This window comes from Colius striatus, chromosome 1 (assembly GCF_028858725.1).
Source record: "Colius striatus isolate bColStr4 chromosome 1, bColStr4.1.hap1, whole genome shotgun sequence".
Lineage (NCBI taxonomy): Eukaryota > Metazoa > Chordata > Aves > Coliiformes > Coliidae > Colius > Colius striatus.
This window is the reverse complement of record NC_084759.1, coordinates 140013794-140029018: the sequence shown is the minus strand read 5'-3', so window position 1 is coordinate 140029018 and position 15225 is coordinate 140013794. Positions and strand designations below refer to the sequence as shown.

Sequence of the window (15225 nt, the reverse complement as noted above, 5' to 3'; positions counted from 1 at the left end):
GACCTGGATTTCTCATTCATTATCTGGATTAATTCCCATCAAGTGTGGCAAATCACTGCTCAAGGGCCTATTTCACCACAAAATAACCACATCTCTCCCTGGCTTTGGCTACTTTGAAATCAAGCTTTTGTTGACTCAAGGCACAAGTTATATGAAAATTAAAATATACCACATGTAAGCCAGGCAGGACTCTGAAATGTAGATTCATTATTGTCTAATTTAATAACGCTCTTAGAAAACAATTTTTTAAATTGATCAGTTTAAAGGACATTCCCACAAGAATATAATAGAGTTTGCCTTGATTAATTGAGTTAGAAAACTTGAAAACAAATCCTGTATCTACTTTCAGCAACTATTATTTTTTTTTAAGGAAAAGCAAGGTGATCAACTACTGTAAGCAAAAAACCCCACACCTAGGTCCAAAGTTGCTCTGAAGTTCAATGCCCCAAACACAGCCTTATTCCAATTAGAGCTTTATTTTGTTCAGATCACTACTGGTTATAGCTCTGATGAATGCACCCTAATTCATACCGGTGTGAGGGCAGGTGTTGTCAGTGACAAACCAGATTCTGATGTAGTCATCTTGTTTTGGAAAGACTATTTTCATAATAGTGGTGTATAAGTGTTTTGGGGGTTTGTGTGTGGTGTCTTCCTCTGCTTTTTTTTTTTTTTTTTTCCCCTCTGGGGTCATTATCTTAAATGAGACCCTAACAGATGAATAGCTTGCCTATTCCTTAAGTTTGGAGATGTCCCTGACCAACTTGCAGGAGTGCAAAGTGCAATATAGGGGGGGAAGATAAAACAGAGAATGTCACCTCGGGTTTTTCCGTGTACCCCTCTAATTGCTGAGCCCGAGTATCTCAGGGGACAGGATGTTCTCCATGCCTTTCAGATTTAGATCTATACCTTCAACCTCTGCAGAGCTGTCCACATGCTTATTGTACCTCCTGAGAACAGCCCTAAGGAAGTCTATGCTGTTTGCACTGTGTCGTCTGCTGGTACTTGGATATGGGCTTACAACTAAGGAGCAGCTGCCTCCTGCAGAAGCCTAAAGCCCTGTGTGGAGCCTGGCTTGTCCAGAGAAGGCTAGGGCCCCGTCTTTTTCTTCCCCGACAGCCGTCCCCCCACCCCCGGGTGCTACGCGGCATTTCTACCCCTTGACCGCGGCGGGGCAGGGAAAATGCCCTAGGGGAAGGGCAGCGGGAGAGTTGGGGGTGCCTGCCGACTTGCTTTCCTCGCCTGTGAAGGGGAGATGCTCTTGGTCGAGGGAGAGCGGGGGCGGTGCAGTGAGGGTGAGGGCGGCGGCTGCCGTCTCCCAGCACTCGCCTTCCGCCGGGGGCTGAGGCCGCTCCCGCCGAGGAGTCGGGCTGCCGGAGCGGGCGAGCGGCTTTCCCCACCCCTTACCGTGCAGCGAACGGCGCGATCGCCCAAACTCCTGAGAGAGGAGACACCCCCCGCTGCCGCCTCCCTTTCCTCCTCCTCCTCCTCCTTCTCCTCCTCCTCGCCGCAAACCCCAAATAAAAGGGGCGGGGGGCGGCAGGATGCGCCGCGCGGCGGAGAGGTCGGCGCTGCCGGCGGCCGCCTGATGCTGCCGCAATTCGCCATTGCCGGGCACGGCTTGGAGCCGAGCCGGGGGACGCGTGGGGCAGAGGCGGGGGACAAGGGGGCAGAGGAGCAACAGCCCCTCCCGCCCGGCCGCCCCCGCGGGCCGCGGCCGCCGTCCACCCCGATGCCCAGCCGCCGCCGGCGAGGGGCCCCGGGGGCCCGCTCCTGCCTCCTCTGGCTCTTTGTGTTGCTGAAGGTAAGTGCCGGGGAAAGGGAGGGGTGCGGGTCCCCCCTCTTCTCACTGACGCCGATCCCCCTCCGCGCCGCCTTTGTGTGCTTTCTCGGCGGGACCGCGGCGCCCGGGCAGGGCCAGGTGCCTGTGTCCGCTCCTCCTCTCCCGCGGGAGATGCGGAGGCAGGGGCTCAGCCCTAGCTCTGCCTGCTTTGTGCTCCCGTAGGCAGCCGCGCCAGCATGTGGTTTTGGGGGAGATGCGGTGAGGTCTGCTCCGTGGTGTGGTCCGCTCCGTGGTGCGCCTTCGGCCGGGCGGGCAACCCGCTCCACCGTGCCGCGCTGCCCGGGGCGAGGTGCGCCCACCGCTCTCCTGTCCCCTCCGAAAGTGCCAGCAGCCTGAGAAGGAGTTGCACTAGCTCTTCCTCTCCTCCTTCTCCAAAATTACTCTGTTCCCCGCGGGAGTGCCGAGAGAGAGGCGATGTAGCCTTTGGGGGGTGTAATAGCCTCGCGGGGCCGGGCTGGAGCCGTGGTCGAGACTGGGGAGCCGCGCTGTCCTTCAGCACCGCCGGTCCCAGCCCCTGCCGCCGCCCCAGCTCCGGGGAAACACACTCTCCGGGACGTGTTCCCCCGAGACATGTATCTTATCTTTCACGCCTTCACCCTCCCAGAGAGCCGTTATGAAAATGCAGCTAACAAAGGGGCGGGCGGCGTATCGTGTCGGGTTTATCGTGGTAGAATTCAGCGTTGCTTTTGATCAGCACCGCGCTGTGCTCAGGCTCAGGCTATCTTCGTGGCAGATTAATTTTTCAAAGTTCTTCTTAATACTGCAAGCTTGATTTCACATGACATTTTTTATCTTTATGCTTTTACTCCCTTAATGGCTTCTCAAGCGTTTTTAATATGCTTCGTGTAACTTCTAAAAGAAAATGTATGTACCGTTAGGCGAATATCACTGACTATGAATGTCATTGCCCTGAAGTACAGTGCTCAGCACTACTAAAAACTTTGTTGTATATTTGTCAGTCACTGCTAAGGAGAGCTCAGCAACTAAGGACCTGAACTTTCAAAGCCTTATAAACGTAAATGTTCCATGGAAATCAGTGGGGCTCCCTGTGTGAATAAGGGTTTGCAGGATCATGTCTTAGAACAGCAGTGGTGTCACTTCTAAAATTGACACTGCATTGACAGAACTATTTAAAGGGAAGCTTTCACAGCATCTGTTCACATATAGTAGTCAACTGTCAGCTGTCTCATTTTCATATCTGCTGAAACATACATTTATGCAAGATAAAATGTTAATATACAAACAAAATTTTGTTCTCTCGAATGTGGTGATTTTGTTTTCCTAATTTTTTATGTTTAAGAAAGTAAGACCATGGATGCTATGGCCCAGCAGAAAGATGAATGTTCTAGTTTGTTTGCTAAAATACAAATGCACACATTTTTAAGTGACTGTTTTATCCTACAGGCACAGAGTTCATATCACTCTGAATCCTGCATTTTTTAAAAAATCAAGATGATTTGGTGGTTTTTTTTTTTTTTGCTGTGGGTTTTATTTTGTTTTTGACTAGCACTAACTGTGGAAAAAAAACCACTGTGGTAAAGCAAGACAGGAAATAAGTAGTTTAAATTTGTAAAATAAATAGTACATCTCAAGAAATTTGGTAAGGTTTGAAGGTAGCCAGGGCCTCAGGCTTTCATTCTGTTGGAAAGTAACCATAATTTGTGAGCCAGATAAAACTCAGACAAACCCAGCACTGAAATGACAAAGAAAACTGATGAGCATTAGCAGATTCTTTTTAGTGTGAGAGAAAGTAAAGGTGTAGCTCAAGATAGAGTTGCATCGGTGACACCATGTGTGACTGGATTATGACTTTGATTAGGTAGCAAGTCTACTGTAATTAGTTATCTTGTACATTATTATTAGACGCTGCAATGAGAGGAGAACTGAGACTTTAGGGGATGCTCAAAGTGAACATGGTTACAGGAAAGAAGTTGGAGAAGCAATAGCAGTACTTGTTTCAAATCACAAATGGGACTAAATTTTCTGAGGCTGAAATTCACCGAGTTTGCTTTAATGTCTGCAATGTTTTCCAGGGACAAATAATTGAACGGCAGTTTTGTGCTGTTTTGTTCTCCCAGCTTGTTGAAGCAATATTAAAATTACCCATTTTCAAGTTTCTAAATTGATGGTTCACCTGGAAGTTAATCTCACTGTGAAAGCAGTGGCATTGAACTGATGAATCTGAATATGGGCAAAATTGATGGCTGTGTGCTTGCTGTTTCAGTGTTAGCAGCCCAAACGTCACTTGCTAAGCTATATCTGCTTGATGTGGCCTTGATGTCCATCTGGTGATTTGTAAAATCATCAGCAGACATTGCACAGTGATAAAACTGCTCAAGGCACGTCTTCTCTTCCAATTGCCATATTTGATGATGTAAAGTAACAGTGCCAACTTGTTCCAACTCCTGAAGTTGTCTGAGGTTGCTGATATGATCAGTGACAAAAGGGGATCAAACACAGATATTGCCCGCTGCATGTCACGTGCCTAATATTGTTGCCCATGGGCTAATAATGTTTAGTTCCTTCATTCACAATGCAATGTCAATGCTTTCTGTGCTCCAGGGTAATCCTGTAATCTCTTTTGGAAATATTGCAGTGCGATCTTGAATCTTTATCTTTTCCTTTCTTCAGGAGTCTTCTTATTTGATAGCTGGTTTAGCAACCAGCAGAAAAAAGGCATTGTGTATGAGCTCAAATATTAATATGGATTTACAATACTTGAGAGAGAAACAGGGCTGTGTCGTGCTTCACAGAAAAGCTTCCAACCATTCTGCCACAGGAATCTCTTCCTTAATATATTGCCATTTTGCAGCAAGTCTGCATTCTCTGGTGTTTCAGTCTGAATGACCGGAACAGATAGTCTTTAGAAGCCTGTTTTGTAATTGTCTCATTTTGGTGTGGCAAAGGCACAGCTGATCACAACTGAAAGGAAAAGCTGTACTTCAACTAAATAAAGAACACTAAAAAGTAGACATGTTCCTCGATTCCAGTGACTGATGTTATCTTTTCCGTCTTTTCTAACTGCAAGCCAACAACCTTCCATAGTCATGTCTACAGTGACCTTTGACCAGTTGAAGTTGTGCCCTGGATTATGTGGCTGATATGTCAGATGTTCTATGCTGTTAGTAGCTTGTACCTGGGTGATTTTGAATTATTTGCGTGAGACAAGGTAGAGCTTAAGTAGAAGACAAAAGCATCTTAAACATGCCAAACATAATGCTGGGACATCATTTACAATCTGTTATACCTCCAAGAAGGTCTGACTAATACTCTCAGAAAGAAAAAAATGAGAAAACTGGTTGGCACAGTAGTTCCTTGTCTGGACTAAATGGGAGAGATGATGCTTTTCAGGAAAACTGTCTACAAATAAAAGTTTTTAAAAAAAAAAGCATATCTTATTTCCAGGAGACTGAGGTCTCTGTATGTCACTCATATGCTCTTCAGGCTCTGCATATAAAACAGTAAAGCTCTCTTTCTCTTAGCAAGGACAACTTTTTTTTGTCTAGCAGGGTTGACTTTTGTCCACTTCTACATCAATTTATAGAATTTGGTGTCATAGTGAAGTCTAAATTAAAGTTTTCACAAACCAAGACATTCAAAGAGATTTAGATTCTATAAGACTTTTCTCAGCACCATCTTACCTGACAAAGAAAATGTGTTTCTATTGGTGTACTTTTCAAGAATATCTGCATCTAATGTTTAATAATCTGAGGCAAAAGCTATTCTGTGGCAGAAACCTTTTTAAGAGAAAGACTGATTTCACAGCTGGGAGTCTCAATGCTTCATCGCTGTTTCCTTCTGACCAGAAAAGAGAGGACACTTAGTACAGAGTCCTTTTAGCATCTCGCATCTCACTAAGAGATGCTGTCTGAAGCTTACTGAGAAAACAAGTTTGTTTTCTTCCTCATGACTGCCTCTTACTAGTATCAAAATAACACCCCTTTATCTTACCAGTTCCTTTTTGTTTGCAAAACTAATGTGAGGTTTCCTGGGACAGGATCAGTAGAGCTACTGAGGTGAAATGGTCTGAACTTTTCAGCCTACCACTAGTCTCCAGGCTGAATGGGAGAGGAAACATCCTCCTAGCAAAAGCAAACACTTTTCTTTTAAAATAATAAAAGTTTATTATGAGTGGTCATCCTTATCCCCAAACTTCTTTAAGTCATGTTGTCTCTCATTTAATTTTTTACTTGGATTTTTTTTTTCTATTTTCTTTTTTTTTTTTTTTTTTTTGGCTTGGGTTATTATTCAAATTATTATTTAATCATCAGGGTGATTCTAGAAGGTGAAACTAATGAAGAGGAGGATGTTTGGATGGCAACTCATGGTTACAGAACTATAGTAGGTGCTTGTAAAATCCTCTCTGCCAGTGAAATAAGAGTCTACTATTAGTCTTTGGCAAATTTCTGAGTTCATTGTGGTGAAATGATAGTGAGACATCAAGAAAAGATCTTTCATCCCTGGACGTGTTTGGAGCCCCAGACTCAAATTGCATAAGGTCAGTAAGGCAATTTCTAGGTTGTATCGCCTCAGTAAGAAGCTACACTCAAAGGTGATCCCTCATTCTGGTTAAGACAGGAACCATGCTGAAGAAAGTCTTACCTGTGGTAATCCCATTGGTAGCCCATTAAAGGTTTCAAAGATGATGTGCTGACTGAACTTGAAAATCTCACTAATCTCTGCAGTCACCACACAGAAATCCAGGCAGATCATGAAATGACCTTCAAGAGCTTCAGAATGAATATTAAACTGAACAAGTCTTGTGTAAATCCATCTTGAGACTTATTTTAGTAGACAATCTCAGCTCTGGAGAAGAGAGATTTTTTGGTCTTTTTCACTTTACTAGGCATATGGGTCAGGACAATAAATGTCCAAAAATAAAGCTTTGAAAACAGGTCTTTTCTTCTGAACAACTTCAAAGACAAGCAGTTAACTTTGGGTTTAAGTGTTCTTTGAAATGATTTTATTTTTCCATTGGAGAAGTAGATATCATTTTTTGTCATCCTGAGTACTCTTGTCTTCCACTCAGTTAATGATTAATTTTTTTGTTATTCAAGATTTAAAAAAAAAGTTGTTCTTGTAACAACATGCAATTGGTTGCAAAGTATGGGAAAAAAAGTAAAACTTTGACAAATGTTAAAAATGTTTTAAAATCTTTACAGAGTTCAGTACCTAGAAGTCTGCTAAGAAAATGAAGTGACTTATGAAATACATTCTGCACACAAAAGCTATCATAACTTTTTTTTTTAATTAAACTTCTATCAATGTATAGTTGAAAAGAGGAAAATCTTTAATAAAGACATGTAGCAACACATACTAGCTGCCACGCGTGCAACGTGTAACAGATGAATAAAGAATTGGAGATAACTTGAAACAGAAAGGTTACCTTGCTTTTCATAGTACTGTGTAATCTTGAATGAATACAGCCAGTGAAGGGAGCCATTCCTAAGGAAGAAGTCCTACTGTGTTTACGGTAAGCCAAATGTGATGCATTTCATTTCTGGAACTCCTTCATTTTTATGCTAGGAAATTGCAGTGGCTTTTAAATGAAGGAGTTCCAGAAATAAAATGATATGCATCATGTCTGGCTTGCCATAAAGATAGCACATTGTACCAGAGAAAAAGTAGTGTGTACTGTGCTCAAATTACTACGGCTAACATACATTGTCTCTTGGGTTATGTGCATGTATTTAGAGAAGAAATGCTTTACAGTAAGCATCGGTGATGGGAAAGTTGGTGACACAGCAGATCAGAACAGGGAAGAGAGTTGGCAGGAGATACATTTCTAAAGGAATTAGTTCACTTAGCTTTTAATATTCTGGTCTTGAGGTAGCAGCATGGACGTGAGAAGAGAATATGTGGGATACGTACTGTGACTGAGTAGAAAAGGTAATACTGGGGACAGAAGAATTTAAATGGGACATTTAAGCATGAGGATTGAGCATTTCAGAGGAGCTGGTTGGAGATAACAGAAGTCAACAGCTCTGTGCCATTCTGTATCAGCCAGAGATTTAATATGAGGTACCTATTTGGTAGATATGAGCCTCTTCAGGGATAAAAATCCTAAATTCCTTCTAAGTTCTTTGAGAAAAACAGATAGTGTTGCCTGTCAATGTAACAGTTGTGATCTTGAAATGATTTGCCGTCAGTGCTCTTTAGGTAGTTGAGACATGGGTTGTGTCAGAAGTGTTTGAACAACTGTAGTTTCTTTGCGTGCTACAAGGCTGTAGGTGCCCAATTTAGTTATTTTGGCATCTGACTATATGGTGCAAAGACCAAATCTTTGAGAAAAGAGAGATGGGAGATAGTTTTTTAAGTTGTTGATCAGATCAGAAACTTCTTCAATTTTAAGAGCTTTCAGTCATTTCCTCTCCAGCTGGACACACACCTAGAATCAACCAAGAAGGGGCCATTCTTCACGGCTAAGAGGAGTCCCCAGTTCAGACAACAAACTCTTCCAATTGTCTTGTTATCTTTGTGTAATCTACTATTTGGCACATGTCTGTTATCTGCACCATAGCTTTTCAGGATAATTTCTTTGTTGTTCACGTGGAAGTCATTGTAACATTGAGAATCTTTACTGTGTCCTTTTACTCTGCCCTATAAACCAAGAAATGGTGTAGTTCTCACTCCACTTAAGAACAGCAAAGAAATTACAAGCCTGAATAAGAAGAAAACAACAACAAAAAAAACCCCAACAGCCTATTAAAATGTGGTGAATAACAGTAGAGAGAATTGGTTGGGAAAAAAAATATATCACAGAAAGAATGCTAATTAGTGTTTTCCCAAAGTACTGCAAGGCAGATTTAAGAAAAAAAAAATGAACATTTCCAACAGCAATAAAATTAATTTATTTATTGTTTGCTTAGCAGTGCTGTGCCTAGCTTTGTTCTGTATGCAAAGTATCTGTAGACTCTGCCTGAACTCTGAAAGATAGACACATCAAAATAAGGATGCTCTAGATAACTGAGAAATTATTACCATATATGCCAGTTGCTGGTATTCTCGAAGGGGTGGTATACCTTCCAAACAGAAATGTTACAATTGCTTCCCTCAGGAGCTGAGCAGAGAGATGGTTGTCTGTTGCTTTTGTTTTTATTCAGTATTGATTTCTACAGGATGTTACTCATCAGAGCTTCTGGACATTTACATCAGTTTAAAACATCAAAAAAATAATTAATGATCAATGTGACTTTAATCCCTTCAAAGAGAACGCATTAACCTACAAAAAATGCTCTAGCTCAGAATAGTTTCATGAAAGTAACTCTAAGCAGGGAAACATGAAAGACAGAAACATCACTTGGGTATTTTTTTTTAAATAAAGAGAACTCTTATTCAAAACAGAGAACATAGCTAATATTTTATTGTAGTCAGCTTACTGTAAATTAGGAGGTTTGGGGTTTTTTAATAATTTTCTTTCTCTAACTTGGCTGCCCCTGCCTAATCTCGTACTGATATTATCTTGAGTCATCAGTGCCTGCTTCTGAAGAAAAGATTATGATGTCACAAAATCAATATCAGAGGAACCTATTCTGTAATCCCTTTTCAGGAAGTCCATTAAATCAATGCCACTCCTTCTTTGAGTAATGACTGTAGAATCAAGCCCTCTAATTTCTCTCTGTGAAGGAATAAGCAGATGGGATGGGATTTTGTATAATTAACTAGCAGTTATTAAATACAACATAAAAAATTGTGACATTTTCTGAAAAATAAATGAATACACAGTGAATACTTAAGTGTATTTCAAATTATATCTGGTATAAAATTACTTCTCAGTAATGTGTTAAAAAATGCATTTTCATTTTGAAATCTATTTTTGAAAACTATCTGAAGACTCCATGGACTCTGAAGCTCTGTCAGATTTCCTCATCAGCAATGTGGGAAATCATGAAAACTACAGAATGGTGACACTGTATGGTATCACCAGCACTTAACTGAAATGGAGGTAGACCATGAATATGGATAATAATTTTGTCATCTCACTTGTTTATGTACAACATTGACTTGTGTTAGCTGGAACCAGAACTGACGAGTTGCCTCTAATTCTCAGGATGCAGGGAGCTATCAGAGAGTCTACTGTTCCTCTGGGAACAGCTCCAAAGTCCAAATGAAGTCAATGGATGCCTTTATGTTGCCTTAAATGGGCTTTGGATCAAGCTGTAGCAGGAAGACTTGCAATTTCAGCTGAGTGATGCTGTGCAGTTTGACATGCAGGACAGATAACTGTGACGCGACATTGACCTTGGCTTTGCTGCAGTGTTGGTAGTATGAACTGGAGGCCACGGGTGTTTTTGATTTTTGGTATCTAAGAATTTGATAACTTGGACAAACTTCCTATCAGAAAAATTTTGAGTAACCTTTTTGCGTAAGGAGTAGGACTGTTGGCAAGAATTACTATGTTGTAATCGACTGCTGGAACTAGTGTAGCAGTGTACTGGAACGCTTCTGCTCGTACAGGAGGATCTTCTTTGCAGGGAACTTGCTGGTGCTAGGCAAAAAAAAATAGTGTGGGTTTCTCTGGGTTTCTCTTCCTCTGTGTATTTTGGGGACTATTCAAGTAAGAGTTCAGATTTATATATGTTTCAACTTACAGCAACTTTTGCTGGTGTTGCAGCATTAACACAGATACCTGGATGAATGGAAACCAAATTCTACATCAATATGAGATGCACACTCATGTATGGATCTGACGAGTACAGCTGGTCCCTCTTTCTTTAATCGGCCGAGTCAAAACCAACACCAAAACCCAACAATGATACGAGGCCTTTTAATTTCAGAACATAAACTCTCATCCTGTTCTGCTCAGGTGCGATCTCAACACAGCCATTATTTCCTAGATGCTCACTCACATGCTTGCAGTTAGCTACAGAAAGACTTTCATATCTGATCACACAATGGAAATAAAAGTTCAAAATATGTTGTCATACATATGTGAAATGCAGAAGGGAGCCAGAATTTAAGACAGGTATCTGGAAGATATTTTTTCTTTAGAAGGCAAATGCAAGGTGACATTAAGTGCTGGCAACAAGTCTTAGTTAATATATTGAGTAGCAGAGCTGCTTTTGCTTGGAGGAACTCATGGTAGGGTCACATCATCTGAATTCCTTCCATGAAGGGGAGAAAAATAGATGTATTCTTAGAGAAATTGTGGAGATTCTGCATGAACATGGTTTAAAATGACAGAACTAGGGGTGAATGGTTGAAATAAGTTAATAGCAGCAAGTGTTAAAATAATTGTTTGCCCTTTCACTACAGTTCTTCACAACAGCTTTAAGTGGAATTTCTAACCATATCTGTTGAGTGTTGTAAGTATCTTTTAAAAAGAAGATATGTAGCTTTTCCTTTTAATATTTTGCCATTGATGTCCTGAACATTGCAAGAGCCTTTTTGCAAAGCAACAGGCCAGAGACAGACATCATGCTTGATGCTGAGATGATGGAGTTTTTATCAGATATCATTTTTTTCTGACACTACCAGGTGATGGACAGTGCAAGTCAGAATATTGATAAGTGCTGAAATGGAGGAAATAAATTCTGAAATATCTGTTTATAAGGTGCATGAATATGCACTTTGGAGCAGAGCCAGAATGCTTTCCTTATGGCCTCACCAGAAGGACTGATGTGACTGGAATAGTTGCAGGTGACTGTTTCACATACAATTAAAATATGTTTGTGAACATTATGAGGTTAGGAGATGAAATTGAAAAGAAATGGAAGCATTTTGGAACAAGCCAGACCACATAATAGAATCGTTTCTGTTGGTAAAGACCTTTAAGATCATCAAGTCCAACCACTAACCTAACACTGCCAAGCCCACCACTAACCCATGACCCTCAGCAGCTCATCTACTTGTCTTCTAAATATCTCCAGGGATGGTGATTCCACCACCTCCCTAGGCATCTTATTCCAGTGTTTAACAACCCTCACAGTGGAAAAGTTCTTCCTAATATCCAGTCTAAACCTCCTCTTGTGCAACTTGGGGCCATTTCCTCTTATCGTACCATTCATTACTTGGGAGAAGAGACTGCCCCCACCTTCCTACTACCTCTTTTCAAGTAGTTGTATATCTTGCAGGCTTCATCTGTTCTGGTTATGGTTATTTCTGCATCTCTTTTTCTTTCTATAGCTAACCTTAAATGAAGGCATGACCTCTTTGGAGATTGGCTTTTAATAATGGTATCTTGCAATGGTGGTATAGGACCAATTGTTCATTGTCAGTCCAGATTGTGGAGGAAAATCATCTATTGATTAAAGTATTTTTAATTTTATCTGAAAGATTTTTTTTAATATTTCCAGAAGTGCTGGTTATACAATTAAAGGAGATGTGACCTACTGGATACCTGAATTAGTGTTAGTTTTAACTGGAAGAATCAAGCTGACCATTGAAATGCTTAGAGTAATATGATTTGGTTTTCTTAGATGATAGTTTACCATCTCTGCATTTTTCTGCTGCCCCATAAGGTGTATGGGTCTCCTGTGGTCTTGCCAAGAAGGTGTCAAATTTTCTCATGCTTAATTCCCAGTGTAATAACTTTTGTGTTGAGGTTCAACAACATTGCAGCAAGCTAACTTGTCTAGAGTGAGGACTGTAGTTGCAGGAGTAAGGCTGCAAGTCAAAAGAAAGGAATTATTCTCTTCAAAAACAGCAAGGCAAAAGACACAATGGTGTTATAAGATGGATGAGGTCTGGTTGCATATCACTGGATAACTTTATGTTTTTGGATTACCATAGGTATCTTCGTATTTATCTTTCCAGCTGGCTTTAGCAGACAATAATGCTGCTATTCCTTGCTCTGCTGCATATCTGAGAAGGCATTACAGGGCCCACTGCTGAATGTGGGGAAAGCAGAGCAAGAGACTGCAATGGACCAGTTGAGAAAGCAGGTGATTCAGAATTGTTCTCTGGTTGTCAACAAAATGGCAAATGCTGTGGTATAGAGCAAGGACAGTGTGTCTCTGAGGAAATGTGTAACTGTTTAGAGTCATACAGTAATTTTAAGCTGGAAGACATGTCTGGAGACCATCTGTTCTGAGCCTCAGCTCAAAGCAGTGCCAAGTAGGTCAGGGACTAAGGGCTATGTCCAGATGAATTTTGAATGTCTCTAAGGACAGAGATTCCACCACCTCTCTGGACAACCTCATAAGGCTCTGCAGGAAAGGAATAAGAGTAAATTAAAACTTCTTAAATCATGAATTGGAACTCAAATAAGCACAAAAATGTTGTATTAACCTGACTGGGTTTTGTGAGTTTTGTTTTTCTTTAATTTTAAAAAATAATTTTAGGTGATCTTTCTTTGTAGAATTTCTAACTCTGGGTTACAGTCACAAGCTTTTTGCTGAAGTCTGCTGCTTTTCCTGCATTTACCAGCTTCTTGGAGCTTGAGCTTGAAATATAACACCAAGAATAAAATTCTTATAGCTGCCATTGTTAGAATTTGCCTAAATTATCACTTACCTGCCTGACTCTGCAGAAAGTTTATCTGCCATCACTGCACATTTATTTCACAGGTTCACATTTCTCAAGAAGAGCTTTTGATAGATTTATTCTTTCCCCCCTCTCTTCTTTTGATTTGCACTTCTAGGAGGAGAAACATGTCTTCATATATTTTACAAGCTTAGGTCTTAGACATGCAGAAAACCATTAAAGCTTCACTGCAAGGGTACTTTGTGAGCAACATGAATTGAAAGGCTGTTGGGCTAGCTAGGGCTGGCCTCCATCCTGTCTGACTTAGTGCTGGAGCTGAGGAAGTGGTCATCACTGCATCCACTTAGAGAAACAAGTAAAAATCAAAGTTGAAAAATATATATCTCAAGGGACTATATGGAATCCTTTCTGGAAATCTCCCCTATACTTTTTCTATTGATAACTGAACCACTGTTCCTAAAGTCAATAGAAGATTACAGGGACTCGATACACTTAATGAGCTCCAAAGGAACACTTTCTTTCGGCTGTGATTACAGATTCTGCTGCCTGACTCTGCATCATACTGCCCTTTTACTCCTAATGATTTATAATGTCAGTGGGGAGGATAAGTTCAGTGATTCATTAGGGTTTGCTTCTCAGATTTTTTTCCTTGAAATTATGTTAGCTCATACTTTCAGGTGTTTATTTGTCCATACTAAAATACAGATTTCTTTTTAGCTACACAGTACAGAATTAAAAAAAACAACCAAACAAAAAACCACAAACCCCCCACCAAAAGACCAAAACAGCAAAACCCAACTTCCGCCAACTTTAAAATGTCCATAAATGATAGATTTTCTGTGATCCTTACTTGTTCCAGTCCTGTTCCATGAATTCTGATTTTTCAAACGTCATCATTTCAAACAGCATCACTGCGACCTCATCTAGGTTGACCTGCTTCTGCAGGGGGTTGGACTAGATGATCTATAAAGGTCCCTTCCAACCCCTACCATTCTATGATTCTATGATCATAAAAAAGCCTCTTGCTTATAGCTTTAAAAAGCCAAATCATCTGGTGAATAACTTAAAAGCATATTTTACGCTTCTCAAAAAACCAATAAAAAAGTAATCTTGTATCATCTCTTAGATAAACAAAATGATGCTTTTTCCCTGAAGACCTCACAATGCCATATTTAATTTATTTTGGGAAGAAAGACAGACTATTCTGTGGAATGTGCTTACCACTTGTGAGGTGAAAAGTGTCAGCAGAGAGTGTGAAGATATCTTGGAGAAGAGAGCTTAGAGTGAATGAGCTGAGTTTATAGAAAAAGGAAAAACCTCTGCATTTTGATATATCTAGCATAAAAAAAATGAATAGGAGGGATTTTGAGACGTCATGTATGGTCCAGGGTGGATCATCTGTGCTCAGACTGTGGGTTCAGAAAGTTTGGTTCTCTAATCCCAACTCTCTTCAAACCTAGATTTAGCTATGCCTAACTCTCCATCCTCCACTGTGCAGGAAGGGTGATGTGAAGGAGGAGACCTTGATGTCCGCTTCACATGCTGCAGGGCACAGCAGAGCTGCAAGGCATGTGAGAAAGGGACTGCAGACTGAACTGGCTCTGCCACAGAGCCTTTTGCCTGCAATGAGATTTAAACGCACAATTTCAGTTGATATTAATAATCTGAGATTAATAATAGATTATTCAAACAGGGATGGTCTGACAGTCGCCTGTCATGTGGATGCAGGAGTTTTACTTATTCTCTGGTTTCCACAGTGCATTGTTTCTTTCTGTCTTTTACAAGTTTAAAGAACAAAGGCTAGTGGTGTCAGATGATGCCAGGGATTGATTGTTTATGTTTTTGTCCAGAAACGTTACCCCATATTCCCACAGTACTGTGTGATGGATGGCTGGATGCCCACTGTGAATTTTTACAATGATGATGAAAAGTCTTTCTGTCTTTCTGTGTTAGGAGAAGAG

The 15225-nt window shown here is 40.9% G+C and overlaps 1 protein-coding gene across 1 annotated transcript in view; it reads left to right on the top strand.

The window, feature by feature from the left end:
• Window positions 1-1585: 1585 nt before the first annotated feature.
• Window positions 1586-15225, top strand: part of PTPRO (protein tyrosine phosphatase receptor type O) — a 153478-nt gene continuing 139838 nt past the window's right edge. Inside the window, exon 1 of the mRNA XM_061988866.1 lies at window positions 1586-1801. Within this exon, the coding sequence (XP_061844850.1) occupies window positions 1586-1801 (216 nt within the window). The remainder of the gene's footprint in view (window positions 1802-15225) is intronic.